This window comes from Notothenia rossii (genome assembly GCF_949606895.1).
Source record: "Notothenia rossii genome assembly, chromosome: 2".
Taxonomy (NCBI): Eukaryota; Metazoa; Chordata; class Actinopteri; order Perciformes; family Nototheniidae; genus Notothenia; species Notothenia rossii.
In genome coordinates, this window is record NC_136904.1 from 82482314 (window position 1) to 82497543 (window position 15230).

A 15230-nucleotide genomic window follows, 5' to 3' on the forward strand; every position below is an offset into this window, starting at 1 on the left:
ACTGTATAATGGCTATTTTGCACATCCCTTTCAATATTTTCAAAGGTTATTGACATATCATATACACAACTACGGTGTATGCAATGAATGAAAATCTTGGGTCACAGGTTCCTCAACAGCGCATTACAAGACATCTATCAATATCTGTGTATACCTCCACCATTAAACTGTCATATTCTGCACATTTCTTATACTATCTACATACATAAGAGTATAATTCATATGTATAATATCAGTTAAAATAAGTGCTTCAACATAGTTAACATTGCAGGAAAGCAATATATTAGACGTTAAGTACTTTGTCAGGCTTAATATTCATCTGTAGATACCCCCAAAGCTTTTTTCTTATTTAAAAGAAGACCTTAATCTAAAGTATTTTTTAATGTTTAAATAAAGGTTAATTCGTTTTTCTGTTTTGCACTTCCTAATATCTTTGTACATCCTGCACTAAACTGTTTTATTGTAGAGATCACTTCGAGTATCTTCTTGATATTTTATATTCTATATTAATATCATTGACCTTCTACTTTCCCCCTATGAAAGTATGTACTCTTAATATTTTTTTAATCAAATATAACACATAAAAACAATAATTCAATAACGTGCTTTAACCACTAGGCGGTGCACACAAGGTACACACAGCCATAATAACTTTGTATTATTAGTGTAGGACACTTATGTATGTACAACATCTGAAGATGTGTAGTTTTATTCATGTTTTCACATAATTTTACAGCATATTGCTATACTATTTCAGACTCAGTATTTACATTCTTATATTCAAAGTCCTTTTATATCAGCTGTGAACCGTTATGGTGTAAATATAACCTATCTATGAATTAGATGAAATGTAAAAGTCAGCCAAATTACTATTGATAGTGCGGGGAGACGTATTGTGTGAAGAGAAATTGAAGATGTTGTTTAATTGTTGATATATTTATGATCCACGTCAAGTATTCAGTTTCGGCGGCATTTCTTCCAGTTTTTCCAAAGGTCTTCTCATCAGGGCTCTATAAATAGAGAACTACGGCAGATCTGTAATATGTAATGCAGCCGAACCGTGTATTACAATGCCGTTATGTGATGACTTTCAAAGAGAAAAGCAAGAACACTCGGAATTAAGTACTATTTTATTCTTTTGAAATGTTTTTCCGATTTCATATCATATAAACACCAAATCCCAACATGCATTGCGGCTAAAACATCCGGCGAGCTTAAACCATAGCTGAGGATCTTGGGTAATCGCTGGAAATGCCTAAATCTGTTTCCGGTTATTTTTATTTTGAAATTCAGTTCCTGACGGACACCAAAAAAGCCAGAGATTATGGAACTAAACAAATAAATAAAAACAAAGATAATTGGGTGTTATTGTTGAGTAAATAACAGTGTGTTATTTTGAAAAGAATAACAAATTAGAAGGAAAAAAAGATTTAAAAAATACAGATTTCAGTATTCTGAGGCTCTGACCCCCATTTATTTTCCTCACAGACGGCAGCAAAAGTCCGGAATTATACGATTTAAAATAAAAGCAATAATTGTGGCTTGCTATTGAGTAAGAACATGTTTTTATGAACCACACAGCTTCCGGTCTTCCTATAACACGTAATGCGGTGAGACTACCAATAGAAATATTGCTTTTAAAATCGTGCTGTGCATCACGAAAAAAAGGGGAAAATCGTGTTGGTGAACACGAATCAATAGATTAAAAATCGTGTTGGTGAACACGAAATGCCATGAGACTGGGTTGGTATGTAGATAGTACTGTATAAGAAATGTGCAGAATATGACAGTTTAATGGTGGAGGTATACACACATATTGATAGAGGTCTTGTAATGCGCTGTTGAGGAACCTGTGACCCAAGATTTTCATTCATTGCATACACCGTAGTTGTGTATATGATATGTCAATAACCTTTGAAAATATTGAAAGGGATGTGCAAAATAGCCATTATACAGTCTTTAATTAACTATTTGTAGAGAATAACGAGTTATGAATATACTTTATTACTCGTTTCCATTCATGTCAATTGCAGATAAATGTTTAGTCTTCTCAAGCACCAACTATCAAATATCTCTCCTGATTGTTGGCACTTGACAACCACCTTCCCTGAATTTTACTCAGGTGTAACTAAAGTCTGATTTAAGGGTTGTTTATATTTCACATCATTAATCAGAATCTGCAAAGTAACTCAAATAATTGTAGTGGAGTAAAAATACCAGGTTAACCTCTGAATTGTAGTGGAGTAAAATTACAAAGTAACAATGAGATGTCATGTGGGTATATTAATGCTGCGCATTATGGACACAAGCGATTTTCACCCATTTATTAATTATATGTTTTACATTTGATAACACCAATGTCATGGCAACTTCTAATTGTGGGAAAAACGAAAACGTTAAGTAGAGACGTCCCATAGAACATTTTGCGAAACACAATAGCCAGCATGTGTAGTTCTGTGGTGGGGCGTTCGATTCCAGTTTTGGATAGTCTGGCGTGGTTTCGTTCCATTTCAAACAGCTGTTTGACGCTACACTAACCTTGGCGCACTGCCATTCCAACATCCAATCCCAGAGCTTGAAGATTAATCACGGGGACTGTAGTCCTAAACGATAGCTGGGGATTATGGGTAATGTAGTGTCTTCGGCCATCCTAAACTCCTAGAGGCCTACGTCTGTTTCCGGTTATTTTTATTTTGAAATTCAGTTCCTGGCGGACGTCAAAAAATCACGAGATTATGGAAATAAACCAATAAATAAAAACAAGGATAATTATGTGTTATTGTGGAGTAAATAACAGTGTGTTATTTTGAAAAGAATAACAAATTAGAACGAAAAAAATATTTTAAAAATACAGATTTCAGTATCCTGAGGCTCTCAGCCCCATTTATTTTCCTCACAGACGGCAACAAAAGTCAGAAATTATACGATTTAAAATAAAAGCAATAATTGTGGCTTGATATTGAGTAAGAACATGTTTTTATGAACCACACAGCTTCCGGTTTTCCTAAAACACGTAATGCTGTGAGAGACGACCAATAGAAATACATTGCTTTTAAAATCGTGCTGTGCATCACGAAAAAAAGGGGAAAATCGTGTTGGTGAACACGAATCAATAGATTAAAAATCGTGTTGGTGAACACGAAATGCCATGAGACTGGGTTGGAATAATGTGTTACTTTGCAAATCTAAACATCAGCTTTGGAAAGTACACCTACTGCAATTTGTTGGATTAGATACAGGATTTAAAATAGTAAAATTACATTTTGTGTGCAAACTGCCTTATAAATCGAACACTTTGAATTTTGTCATAAATATTAGGCCTATTGCCTAAAGCATTGCCAATTTTACTGACAATGTTAGCTCTGCTTAAACTTCCCCAAGAAATCTACAGCACAGGCTACAACATTACACTTACCAGACACTTTTGTCCAAAGTGACATTTTTGTGTTTAAAACTTTAAGAAATCACATGGGGAAATGATAGGGTAGTACTTGTAAATTAAGATTCCAATTAATCAATGAACTAATTATTTATTTTTGGCATATTGCCAAACTCTAACTCTAGAAGTGCTCTTCTTTTACCATTCATCATAACAACGGTAATATACAACAACCAAAACCAAAAGCCTATAATCATTTCCCAGCTATAGGTGGAACGTTTTGATATTCTTAACCAGAGCTCTAAAGTAATTAAGTTGATTTCCTCAAGTACTTTGCTTAATTACAATTGGAGGGACGTGTACTTTACTTTAGTATTTCAATTTTTTGCTACCTACTCCACTTCAATTCAGAGGTAATTCGTGTACTTTTACTCCACTACATTTATTTAATACCTTCAGTTACTTTGCAGATTTGGATTAATGATTTAAAATATAAACAACACTCAAATAAGACTTAGTTCAACTTGGAGTAAATTCACAAGCTACCCTGCAGCATACAAAGTAACTAAAATGAGTTGCACCTGTACGAGCTTTGATGCATTATTCATCTTAATCAGAATGTATGATATGATATCATTCTGAAATGGACCAATCTGCATAATGACTACTTTTTACTTTTGGCATATTTTGATGCCAATACTTTTCTTCTTTTGCTCGAGTAACATGTTGATTGTACCACTTTAGTATTCCTAAACGCTGGCACTTTACTTGTAGCCTAGGGTACAATATCTGAGTAGTATACTTCTTCCACCTTACTTCATAACCAATAACAGTTAGCCATACAGGCAACAAGAAGTTGCCTCGCTGGCACTTTACGAGACCGTTTGACTTTTTTTTCTTCCCGTCTACCAACATAGGAAGAGTATTTGTTTAACTGTACTAACAGTGGGCTTCACCAGACTCAGACCTCAGACCCAGCACTGCTCTTCATGTTCCATGCTGTTATTTCAGCAGACACTCCCCCATCTTGTGTCACACACCCTCTGTCTGAAGAGGACAGGAGGACTGCATTACTGCCACAGGCTGTTCAAACAGGACGACTCCACTGCCAAGGTAAATATTCCCCCCCCCCCCCTTCATTCACTTTCCAGCCGTATTATTTTGTCTCGCTTGTTTTGACAAAGAACTTTCACCAAGTTAGCAACCGTTGCTAATGCTTATCGAGATTATCGTTTACTTTGGTGTTAGCCTCACCTGCTAGCGGTTACCGGTTAGCTCCTCCTGGTTAGCTCCAGCAATGCTAAGGCTGACGCTTTGCTCCATTTAAGTGGGTTAAGAAGTTATTTAGGAAACAACAGTCGTAAATAGCGACCTGACAAACCTCTCCTTCGAGGACGGGTGACGTTAGGTTAACGCTGGTTTAAGTAAGGTTGCCTTTGAGCAGTTAAGTTAAGTTGTTTGGATAAGTTAGCAGAGGGTTTAAAGACATTGTTTGAATGACATATTCACTAGCCTATGATAAATTCAAAACAAGTGTTTCTTTGTGAACGTTTATATGTGACAGTGTATGATGTTTGAGCATAATAAGTTATCCCAGCGTTATCACTTTCACTCCAACAGGTACACGTAGCTAAAAGTATTGCACACAGCAGCCCTTTAAATAAGACTTAATTAAAATGTTCAGTTTTTGAGATGATGCAACAAGGACAGTTTTTTTGTGGAGCTGAATTTTATTTTTTCCTTCCCCTTTAGAGTTATATCAGTAATGGTAGACCACATACTAGAAATGCTATATTATGTAAGAAGGATAGATAATATACATCACATTATAATGTATCTGCATCGAAAACAACGGCCTCCAAAGTTGTATCAAAATCTCTCTGAGTTTGATCTAAAACTGAAAACTGTAACGTTATTGAAAGCAGTATTTCAAGGACTTTTTTATTTTGTGCTGGTCACGTACTTGCAACATGAATAGAATACAATAATAATAATAATAATAATAATAATAAGTAAGACTAAAATAAATGAAACAACTGTTAAAAACTAGTAAAAGAAAGACTTAACAAGATGATAATATGTATATAGGCCCACAGGTAAAATAATACACGAAACATGATCGAGAACAATATGTACAGATGTGGATTGCACATGAAAAGGCACTATATTACAGACAGTAATAAGAGCTTATTTCACCCTATGTTGAAGTACACTGCATCAGTTCTAACTCCATGTACTAAACACATTGCAAACTGAGTGTATATTGTTGCCAACAGGTGGAGAGCTTATATGTGAGAGGAAATCAGAGGAGGATCACAGTAATAGAATATCCTACAATCCCTCATCAACATGGGGGCCATCATCTCACGGTGGAGGGTTTGTTTTCAAATCTTTTACTGATTACGCCTTTCTGCTTCATGTTTCTGTTATACAAATTACATAATTGCACACCAGTTAGCAATATTTTTTCTTGTTAAAGATCCTGTTTAGTTTTAAACTTGTGTTTCATATTTAATAAGCTTTCAGGTTGCAGGCAGATGTAGGATTCTCCCAAATAGGGTTTCTACCACACCATACCTGAGGCCCACAAAGTGGTTACATGCAGATCTGCATTCATTATAACTATAGATGTTTAAGCTAACGCTCCTCCAGACACTACCACTTCTTGGTGTATTGGCATGCACAGGATAACTTCATATTATTGCCAACAAAATTAAACACATGACACAAAATATGCAGAAATGAAAAGACGAAATAGGAAGTTTCCACATGTTTTGAAGAAGTAGAATGTACAAAGAACTCTATTATTATGGCAAGTTTAATAATTTCTATCTGATCTGGATTTCATAATTGTTCTCTTACAGGCTAAACCATCCACTGTGGAGATTTTGGAGGGAATCGAAAAGGTATGCTTGCCAAAAAAATACTGCTTTTCTTTATAAAATGTGTGTGTGGATTGGTTAACATGGTATACATTTACCAAAGCACAACAAAGCCATTCTCTAGCTCAATATTTTCTCTCTTTATTGTATCATGAGCTAGGTCACTTCATAGTTAAATAACAGAAAATATATTGATATAGCAGGTTTTGTGGTAATTCTAACTAGTCTATTTGAAATAACCACATGGTAAAGACAATCTTAGTTTGCAATAAATACATTGAAAGTACTGAGTGTTTTGAGTAATGAGTATTTTTTTATTAATAAATAAGAAGTTCAGTGTGATATAAGAAATTATTGAGAAAAAAAAACATTTCCAGCTTTACACTTAATATTTGTATGTATGCTCACACAGTTTTATCAGATTAAGAGAATAATTTGACTTGACTGTAGTCAAGTGTTGATTAATCTTTTTGAAGTGAGTGGTAGTGTAAAGTGTGATTTCAAAACACCAAGAACATGGCCTGAGGACGGATGAGTTCCTGCACGCAGAAGGGGCTGTCACTCAAATGAATATGCATCTACCGTACTTAAAGATAAACCACAGCTCCCAACAACTTCTTTTTTTTGCAGCTGTAACCATTAGCTTTATTAGGTATGATAACGTTGTGCGCACCAAATTTACAGGGCCATTGTAAGAAAACAGGTTTTCAAGCCCAGTGCAATACTACGCAATATTTTATATTTAGCCACCCACTTTTTTAACTCTGGACCCTCCCCAGGGGTCACGCCCCCTATTTTGGGAACCACTTGGTCTGTCTGTAAACGGCTCTCAATAAAAATGTGGGTCATATTTTCATTGTTCACTTCAGTTTCCTCTGGCAAACAAATTGGAACACTTTTGGGTTGGTTTACAAGCTGTCAATTGGCCATTGTTTAGTTACCACTTCAGTCACTTTTTATTTGGAAACAATGCTAAGTAAAAACATGTTGTGTAAGCATGCATCTCTTGACCATAAGCAAAAAGATGTGTCAACAAATGCCAGATCAGCTCCTCATTTGCTGACTGATGGGGCTTTAGTACTCTTCTACAGTTAAGCTAGTGTTAGGATATTTTTAGCAACTGCCCTTGAAGCAAGAGACACTACATATACACAGAAGAGGTCAGGTGGCATTGACGTTGTGGAGAGACAGTTTTTGGTTTGGTTTTGACTCGAGTTATCCTCTGGAAACACCCTGTCACCTATTATGAAAGAAAATGTTGGCTTTAATAAAGTTTTAATGTGCATGTTAGCACAGCATAAAAACAAATGCATGAACGATAGACTGTATAGCTGAACACAAGAGCTGTTTATCCAGTACTGAGAGTGACAGGCACACATGTTATAGAAGAACCATAGTGACCCATTCTGTTTGCCAGCTTTTTATAGAAGGGCTGAACAGCGCTTTAGCTCAGTGGTGTAACCTTCACATGTTAAACAATTTGTTAAAGCAGTGGAGTACTTAAATATATATTTGTCTATTCTGCCAGAAGAGAAGTTTGATCATGATTCGACCAAATTCTTTGTTAGGTCGGCTCCTGTTGTCATTTCCAGGTTTATGTTATACTTTACTGATATGTTCTAAGTCCTGCATTGGTGTTCATCGTCTAAAGTTCAACAGCTATTCCTGATAGAAATGGCCTACATTTGCATCTATGTAAAGACATGATGCACATTCTCTATGTTCAAGTGCCGTTAAGGAAGTGGTCTTAAATACTGGATTTGCTACAAGCTCCAAATATACACTCTCTTTAAATATCTAGGGCCCAGCTTTACTGGAAATGGCTGCAGCGAAAATGAACATGAATGTAATGCTCTTGATCTGAGTGCAGAAGCAGGACAATTTACCAAAAGTCTCTTACTATACGATGTTTTGTCTCATTATGTATTCAGGATATTAAAATAAAGAAAACATTTTTTTGCCTACCATAAGAAGTTGGAACTTTGCTGTTAGTTTGCGTAGTCTCATTGGTTGGCCATTGGACATTCCTTCTTTTTGAGAGTTTCTGCTTTAGTCATGCTTGCCTTTTATAGCCATTTGTTCTCAAAAAGGTTGAAATGATGGTTAGGGGATACACTATTAAGAATATTTATATAATTTGATATCACAATTTGCAAAACAGAAGATAATTGAATTGATGGTTAAAGCTACAAACTGTTCACTGTTATCTATTACATGATATTGAGCTCTAAATGTGTGTAAAACAATGCGCACTTATATAATGCTCATTTACCTTTCCCCCCACAGGATGTACAGACCCTTGAAGAATACAGTGAGAAGTATCAGAGGCAGCTGAAGATATGGGTCGGACGGTTGATTCTGTACTCGTCTCTTCTCTATCTGATCACATGTGTAGTTGTGTATTTCTGGTACCTGCCCGAACAGACGATGAGACGGTTCATACTGTCTCTTCCCTTCCTACTAGTTCCTTTATTGTAAGTGTGCAACATTGTCAATCTCATCTATACTAAACTGTTACTCCAATATAACCAATCACCATTGCCTTTCTTTCTTTCCTTCAGAGTTTGGTTACTTAGAAAGTTGCTTATAATAATTTTTTCACGAAGAACTGAAAAAAATAGTAAGATCCTTTTTTGCAATTTACACATTTCTGAACACATAAGGGTTATATATTTTTTTTTATGTTGAAACTATAATAACTATAATCCAATAAAATTGTTTTTCCCCCGTTTTTACAGATGAGAAGTTAGAAGATCTTAAAACACAAAAAAGGAAAATAGTAAGTGATTTGTTTTTGTATTTTTACATATTCGTCTAGTTTCACATGGATTGTTTTGATATGTGATTTCCTGTGTTCTTTACTCAAAAGTCATGAAGAAGACTTATACAGTTCTTGCTGCTAACAAACCAAAAGCTTTGTGCACAGGGACAGACTTGCCCCAAGAAACAAACAACTTACATTTTTCATTGCCGGTTACATTGTAATCACATTCATGTATTGTGAAGATCAAGCACATACAATTAAAACACTTTTTGTTGTCAATACGTAAATACCACATTCATTGATTGTTTTTGTTTGTATATCCTCATTTACCAGTTTCTCCCATTTTGAGCCTACTGGCATCACACCTGGTCATCTATCTGCCCAAAATAATAGAACTAAAACACATTTTTTAAAACGTAGGTATGAGTTTTAATGAGTCCATGTGTAGAACCAACAATAGATTGCGGGGTAGTGATGCTTGACGTCTTTAGAAACCCAAAATATTACCAGAGATAACCAAATGCCAAAACACTGAGTGTCAGTTTAAGATAACGGGGGCCTGTCAGTGTTGTTAAGAAACATGTTTTATCCCCTTGTTTTTTTATTCTTTATAGTTTGGACTCAGAATATCACTCGGTGTAGCAGTAGTAGTTATAAGGCCATTGTAAAAATTGCACCGCTAGCATTTTGCAGATATCTTCTCCAATGTCCCTGAAATTACCCCTGCGAGCTCGAGAGATCTGCAAAGTGACGTTTCAGAAAACAATTGTCATGCATTTGTGGCATCGGATAAGTGCAGGAAACGTATTATAAAGCTCATAATCTCCACAGAACACATTGTAACTTTGATGTGGTCTCCAGTGGAGTGAAGACTTGCACTTCATTGTGTAAGTTACGCAGGAAGCCTTGTAGTATTGCTCTTTTTGATCCCCTCAGCATTTTGCAGTAAGATACTTGCTAATCTAGGATCTGCACAGACAGCATCTGATCGGCACAGTGCATTAACCCAGTAAACCACTCTGCTAATGTCACTTTAATTAATAGCATTTAGTTCAGGAAAGAAATAAATCTGAGAAATTGCTTGTCATCCTCTGTCAAGTCTAATAACTTTCAATAATTAGGGCTGATGGATTTTCACACTCTCCATTATCGAAGTAGTGAATGTAATTATTCTTCATATTATATGTAAACATTTAGAAATGTTGGTACTTAAATAAAGATGTACAGTTTAGAGAAGTTCCCCGTGCCCTTCTCAGCCATGTTTATTTGTAATGTTATGGTAGGTGATTCTAAGATATTAATGTGTGTTCATTTAACACCTATTAATTACATTTGGGGATCATCAAATAATTATTATAGCTATAGCTATTATAGGAATAATTTCTTTGTGCAATGCATTGGAAAAATGATGTTGGCATTAATCCTATAATACCTTTTTAATGTATTTTTTTCAGCTTGAAGAAGTTATGGAAACTGAGACGTATAAGAATGCTAAAATGATTCTGGAGAGATTTGATCCTGATTCCAAGAGAAAAATGGTAAGTTATTCATTTTACTTACTGTAATTAAAATCGCATTGTCTATTTATTTTCCATATTCAACCATTTGCACTCCCTTGTTTTTTGTGTATAGGAGCTTGAATCCACTCCTGTGGGCCCTCAGATGACTCCGAAACAAGGACAAGGTAGCGATGAGCTTCGAATCCATCACTATTTTCTCCACTTGTCCTTTGGCCTTTCTCACTATTGTTAAGCAAAATGTGATCTTATCTGTTTTAGAGCTTCGCCAGCGCAATGTCATGCCAAAGACCCCCTCAGTGATGGTGAATCCTGCAAGCGGTGCTGCTGCGCGCCCTCCTCTTGCCTCTGGGCCCACCTTTCCTGGACGAGCTTCCCACTCTGCTCCAGGTGGACCCCCAGAGAGGGGCCTGTCGGCGATAGCTGCTCAGCAGAGCTTGATGAGGAGGCCTGTGACCCCGGGAACACCTGTTCCAGGAGTCGGTGAGTTACCTGCACACAGGGGGACCACACCATAATGTGGTCGATTAAGGTGTGATTTACTCTTCCTTGGCTCTGTGTCCCCAGTTGCTCAAGATTCTGTGGTGTGTGTTGTCAGCAAGAATGGTATACAGTATCTTATACAGTAGTTGGAATATGTAATTACCTTAATGTAGTCTTCAAATATCTAACTAAAAGGGTTCTCAGACAAGTGTTACATTTCGAGCTTGTTTCCGAAATATGCCGTACCCTCTGATACAGTCAGAATATTTATCTGGAGAGCATAATGCATGCATCTTTGGTTGCTTTTAGAAATGTTGAAAGCTTGCCAGGGAACACTATAAACAACCTTTCAAAGAAAACAGTTGTTAGACATCTGTGGAGTGCAGAGTTATTGCATATTCTATATAAATTATTTATGGGCTATGAACACTCAATAGAAGATGCAAATAAGTACCGGTAAAGGAAATGTGTTCCTAGAGGAAGCTGCATGCTGTAATTGCCATGTGGAATGCTAACTGCGAGGTATGCACGAATCACGATTACATTAACTATGATTAATTAGCCAGACCGGCATTTGTTCTCTGGGCAATGGTGGTGGAATCTCACTAAATGTCTTTTAATGCTTGGTGAAATTGCCTTTGGCATTGGGAACAACCTCGCAAATGGTTTACATGACTTGATGTTATCACCTGCTTCTGCCGAAAATTGAAAGTGAAAAGCAATTTGATACAAAGAGTCACCACAGAGTTTCCATATGTTGGTAAATTAATAACCAGCAGGATATTGAGACTCTGCCAAGTCTCACAGAAATGACCAGTCATCTTCCTATGATTGCTCTTGATGTTAGATTATATTAATTACTACTCACCAACACAGCAGGGATTCTGGACGTGCTTTGCAAGTGAGATCCGCTGTTAATTCATTAAGAAAAGCGGGCAGTTTTTTTTTTGTAATATCCATCATGGTTTGTGCAGTAAACTGTAAATCTCAGCCTCACTCTTTCACTTAGTTTTTACTGTGAGCAGAACCTGTTTAATGCAGTTTGTATTCAAGACTACGGACTGTGTCTAACAGGCATTGCGCTTTAACAGGGATGCACCCCCCAGGCCCGCCCCTGGCCAGACCCGTGGTCCCGAGGGACAGAGGCGCCATGGACAGAGTCATTGAGTATCTTGTTGGAGATGGCCCTCAGAACAGGTACACAATCTTCTCCAAGCAATACAAATATATACAGTTTCGGGCAAGTATAGTAAATGTATTAAGCTGTTTGTTTCCCAACTTATAAAATCGCAGTGCTGAATTATCTTTCCATGTTATTATGATGCCAGTCTCTACGTACTTAATTCTGTCTTAACTGGATTGTGTTTCCTTCCTCATAGATACGCTCTCATCTGTCAGCAGTGTCTGTCCCATAACGGCATGGCATTAAAAGAGGAATTTGAATACGTTGGTAAGACTTACAGAAACACAACGCTCTTTGTCAGTCTCCATCAAACACCGTGCCTTCATTTGCCCTCTAGCATTTGGCAGCGTAGTATATCATATAGCTCTTAAATGCCTCTGCCACTACCGACCCCTGTAAGCAGAAATGCAACAAGATTGAATATGCAAACCAGTGCTACACATCAATCTGAAGTGTTTATGCATCTCAGGCATTTTCTGTCATTGCTTCACATTCATGTATATTAATCTATGTCTGTTTTGAGAATGCATTGGGCCAGTGACATAAACTATATGAACAGTGTTTTTATTTGTGTTGTTTCAGCCTTCCGATGTGCGTATTGTTATTTCTTGAACCCGGCGAGGAAGACCAGACCTCAGGCCCCCAGACTCCCCGAGGTCACAGGCGACCTGAAGATGTCCTCCGAGGCCCCCGTACCTCCGGCTGCTCTTGTCATGGATGGAGATCAATCTGTTTCAGGTGATAATGACACTCAAGGCATATACCTCTTAAGTGTAATGGTCATGCATGCAATTGAATGTTACTTTTTGAGTACATTATGTTGTACAGCACTGTCCACTTTCTTCTATTTGTTTAAAAGATGTGCAAATCTTAACAAAAAATAAAATTTCTATTAGGTGAATCAAAGCTTGAGGATGTCTCTGCTGAAACGGACCCCCAGGGGCCAGACACTACAACAAGCACGGAACCCGGCTCTACGTCAGACGGCCAATGCACCGAAAGCACCACAGACTCACAAGATGTGCCCTGTGAGAAATCTGACGCAGAGCAAGATGTGCCCTGTGAGAAATCTGACGCAGAGCAAGATGCGTCCGCCATGGAAGTGGAATAAAACCATGGCGCAGGGATTTCAAGTCAGGCTGGAACTTTATTTGTTATTTGAAGGGATGAGATAACCGATAGTTTATAAGTAAATGCCGTGAGTTGAAATAACAGTGATTTTCAACTTACTGTACAGAATATCCTTTCTTTTGAGAATTGCTTTTATATTTCTAGAAATAGAAAATATTAAATATGAATTTAATATTTTGTAGCAACATCAAACATACCTCCAGTATGATTACACGTCCATCACATTATAACCTATTTTTGCTACATATATCTATTTTTTCCATGTTTTTTCCCCCAATGTTTTTGACTTAATTTCTTACAGCAGTCAATCGCATTTAATTGGAAACAAAACAAATATTTTGTGGGGCAAACTTGAATACAAGGGATATTATTTATAAATATTTTTCTATAATGCTGTGCCTTCCATGACACTGTAGGTTGGGGAACTCTGCAGCACCGAAAGTGCTAGCCACATGTTTACATAACCATGCTACCATAATAGGAATGCACACATACAGTATGTATTTATTGCTCAAATGGAGAAAAAGGGCATTTTTCTCGGTACTGTGCACCTGCCCTAAGTGCCTTTTTATATTTGAAGTCTCTGCTTCAGAGTGGTGTCGATGAAACCTATTTACATATAGACAATAGACACATTCAACTGTTTACAGACTGTATCTCTTTGCTGTTTGTCTGAATTCTTGTCCTGTATAAATAATAATGATAAATAAACTTTTGAGAACATCTGTGTATGTATGCTTTGTATTACAACACATCCATCCACATAGATGCATTGTTTTTATAAAAGTACATGCCTACTGATTTTACATTTTCTTTAAATAATTTATGCATTTAAAAGTGATTATTCACTAACATCAAAATATAAAAAGGAGAGGTCAAACTAATGCAATGGCTCCAATGTATTCCTGCTACCTTCAGGGTGTCATGTTTTTTATAATGCCGCCCTATTTCTTCTCTGGCCAGCTTCTCATCGAGGGGCATGTTTAAACAGTCCGTTTTCATTAGCAGGCCAATTTTAGCTTGTGATCATTTTATTTTAGCTCATTGATCATTTCAGACAGCGCAAGATAATGGCGCTGACACAGAGCCCGACCAGTCTTGATTGCTTGACCCTCTTCATTTGCAACAAGAAAGTCATTGCAACTACAAAGTTGCTCACCGGCGTCACATGAACCTTTTCCCCTGAAGATAGACCGTAAACTCTGGGTGAGGTCAACAGCCCACGTCTTCTATGGGTTCTGATAATGTATGTTTACAGAGATGTGACCTCCTGGGCCTTGTAATGCATCACTGTGACATGACAGTAACGCCTGATTCCACCGCATGCTGTTTGAGGTTGACCTCTGACAAGAGACAAACGGGGAAAAAATGGGACATCAATAGGACAATGTTTGGATTTGTTCACACCATTGGTAGTTTGCCCAATACATAGCCTGCACATATGTACATGATCATAAGTCATATATCACAAAAGATATCTGCGCTGTGTGGTTTGAAAATGTATGTTTGAGTCATATTGTTGATTCCACAGCACTGAATCATTTCTTGACATATTGCACCTTCACAGTCGGTACAATTATTATTTGTCTGCAGTTTTCAACTAAGTGTGACAACATTCAGTTCTTAATTTGCCTTTTTTAAATCTATTTAATGCATGAAGAATTTCAAAGAGGGATAGGAGATCATCTGGCTGTTCTCGGCTGTAGTTCAATTTATCTGCCTTTTTAAGTACTATAATTTTTATTGGCCAACAAAAGGCCTATTTAGACAATCAATATTTGGAATGACCTTCCAACTCTCCGGTCAGGTTGTTTATTCTGTAGTCATTTTCTGCACCTAATTGTCATCTCAACCTACAATTCAGAGGAATACTGTTTACATAATGTGAAAA

At 36.9% G+C, this 15230-nt stretch overlaps 2 protein-coding genes across 2 annotated transcripts in view; both read left to right on the forward strand.

The window, feature by feature from the left end:
* atp5mc3a (ATP synthase membrane subunit c locus 3a) overlaps positions 1-15230 on the forward strand; it is a 287504-nt gene that overhangs the window by 180187 nt on the left and 92087 nt on the right. The window lies entirely within an intron of this gene.
* lnpa (limb and neural patterns a) lies at positions 4236-14062 on the forward strand. The gene is made up of 13 exons (XM_079666558.1): positions 4236-4492; positions 5656-5755; positions 6244-6285; positions 8548-8735; positions 8823-8881; positions 9000-9040; positions 10480-10563; positions 10658-10709; positions 10804-11025; positions 12117-12222; positions 12405-12475; positions 12791-12946; positions 13105-14062. The coding sequence occupies exons 2-13, from the start codon at positions 5729-5731 to the stop codon at positions 13317-13319; spliced, it is 1263 nt and encodes a 420-aa protein (XP_079522684.1). The 5' UTR covers positions 4236-4492; positions 5656-5728; the 3' UTR covers positions 13320-14062.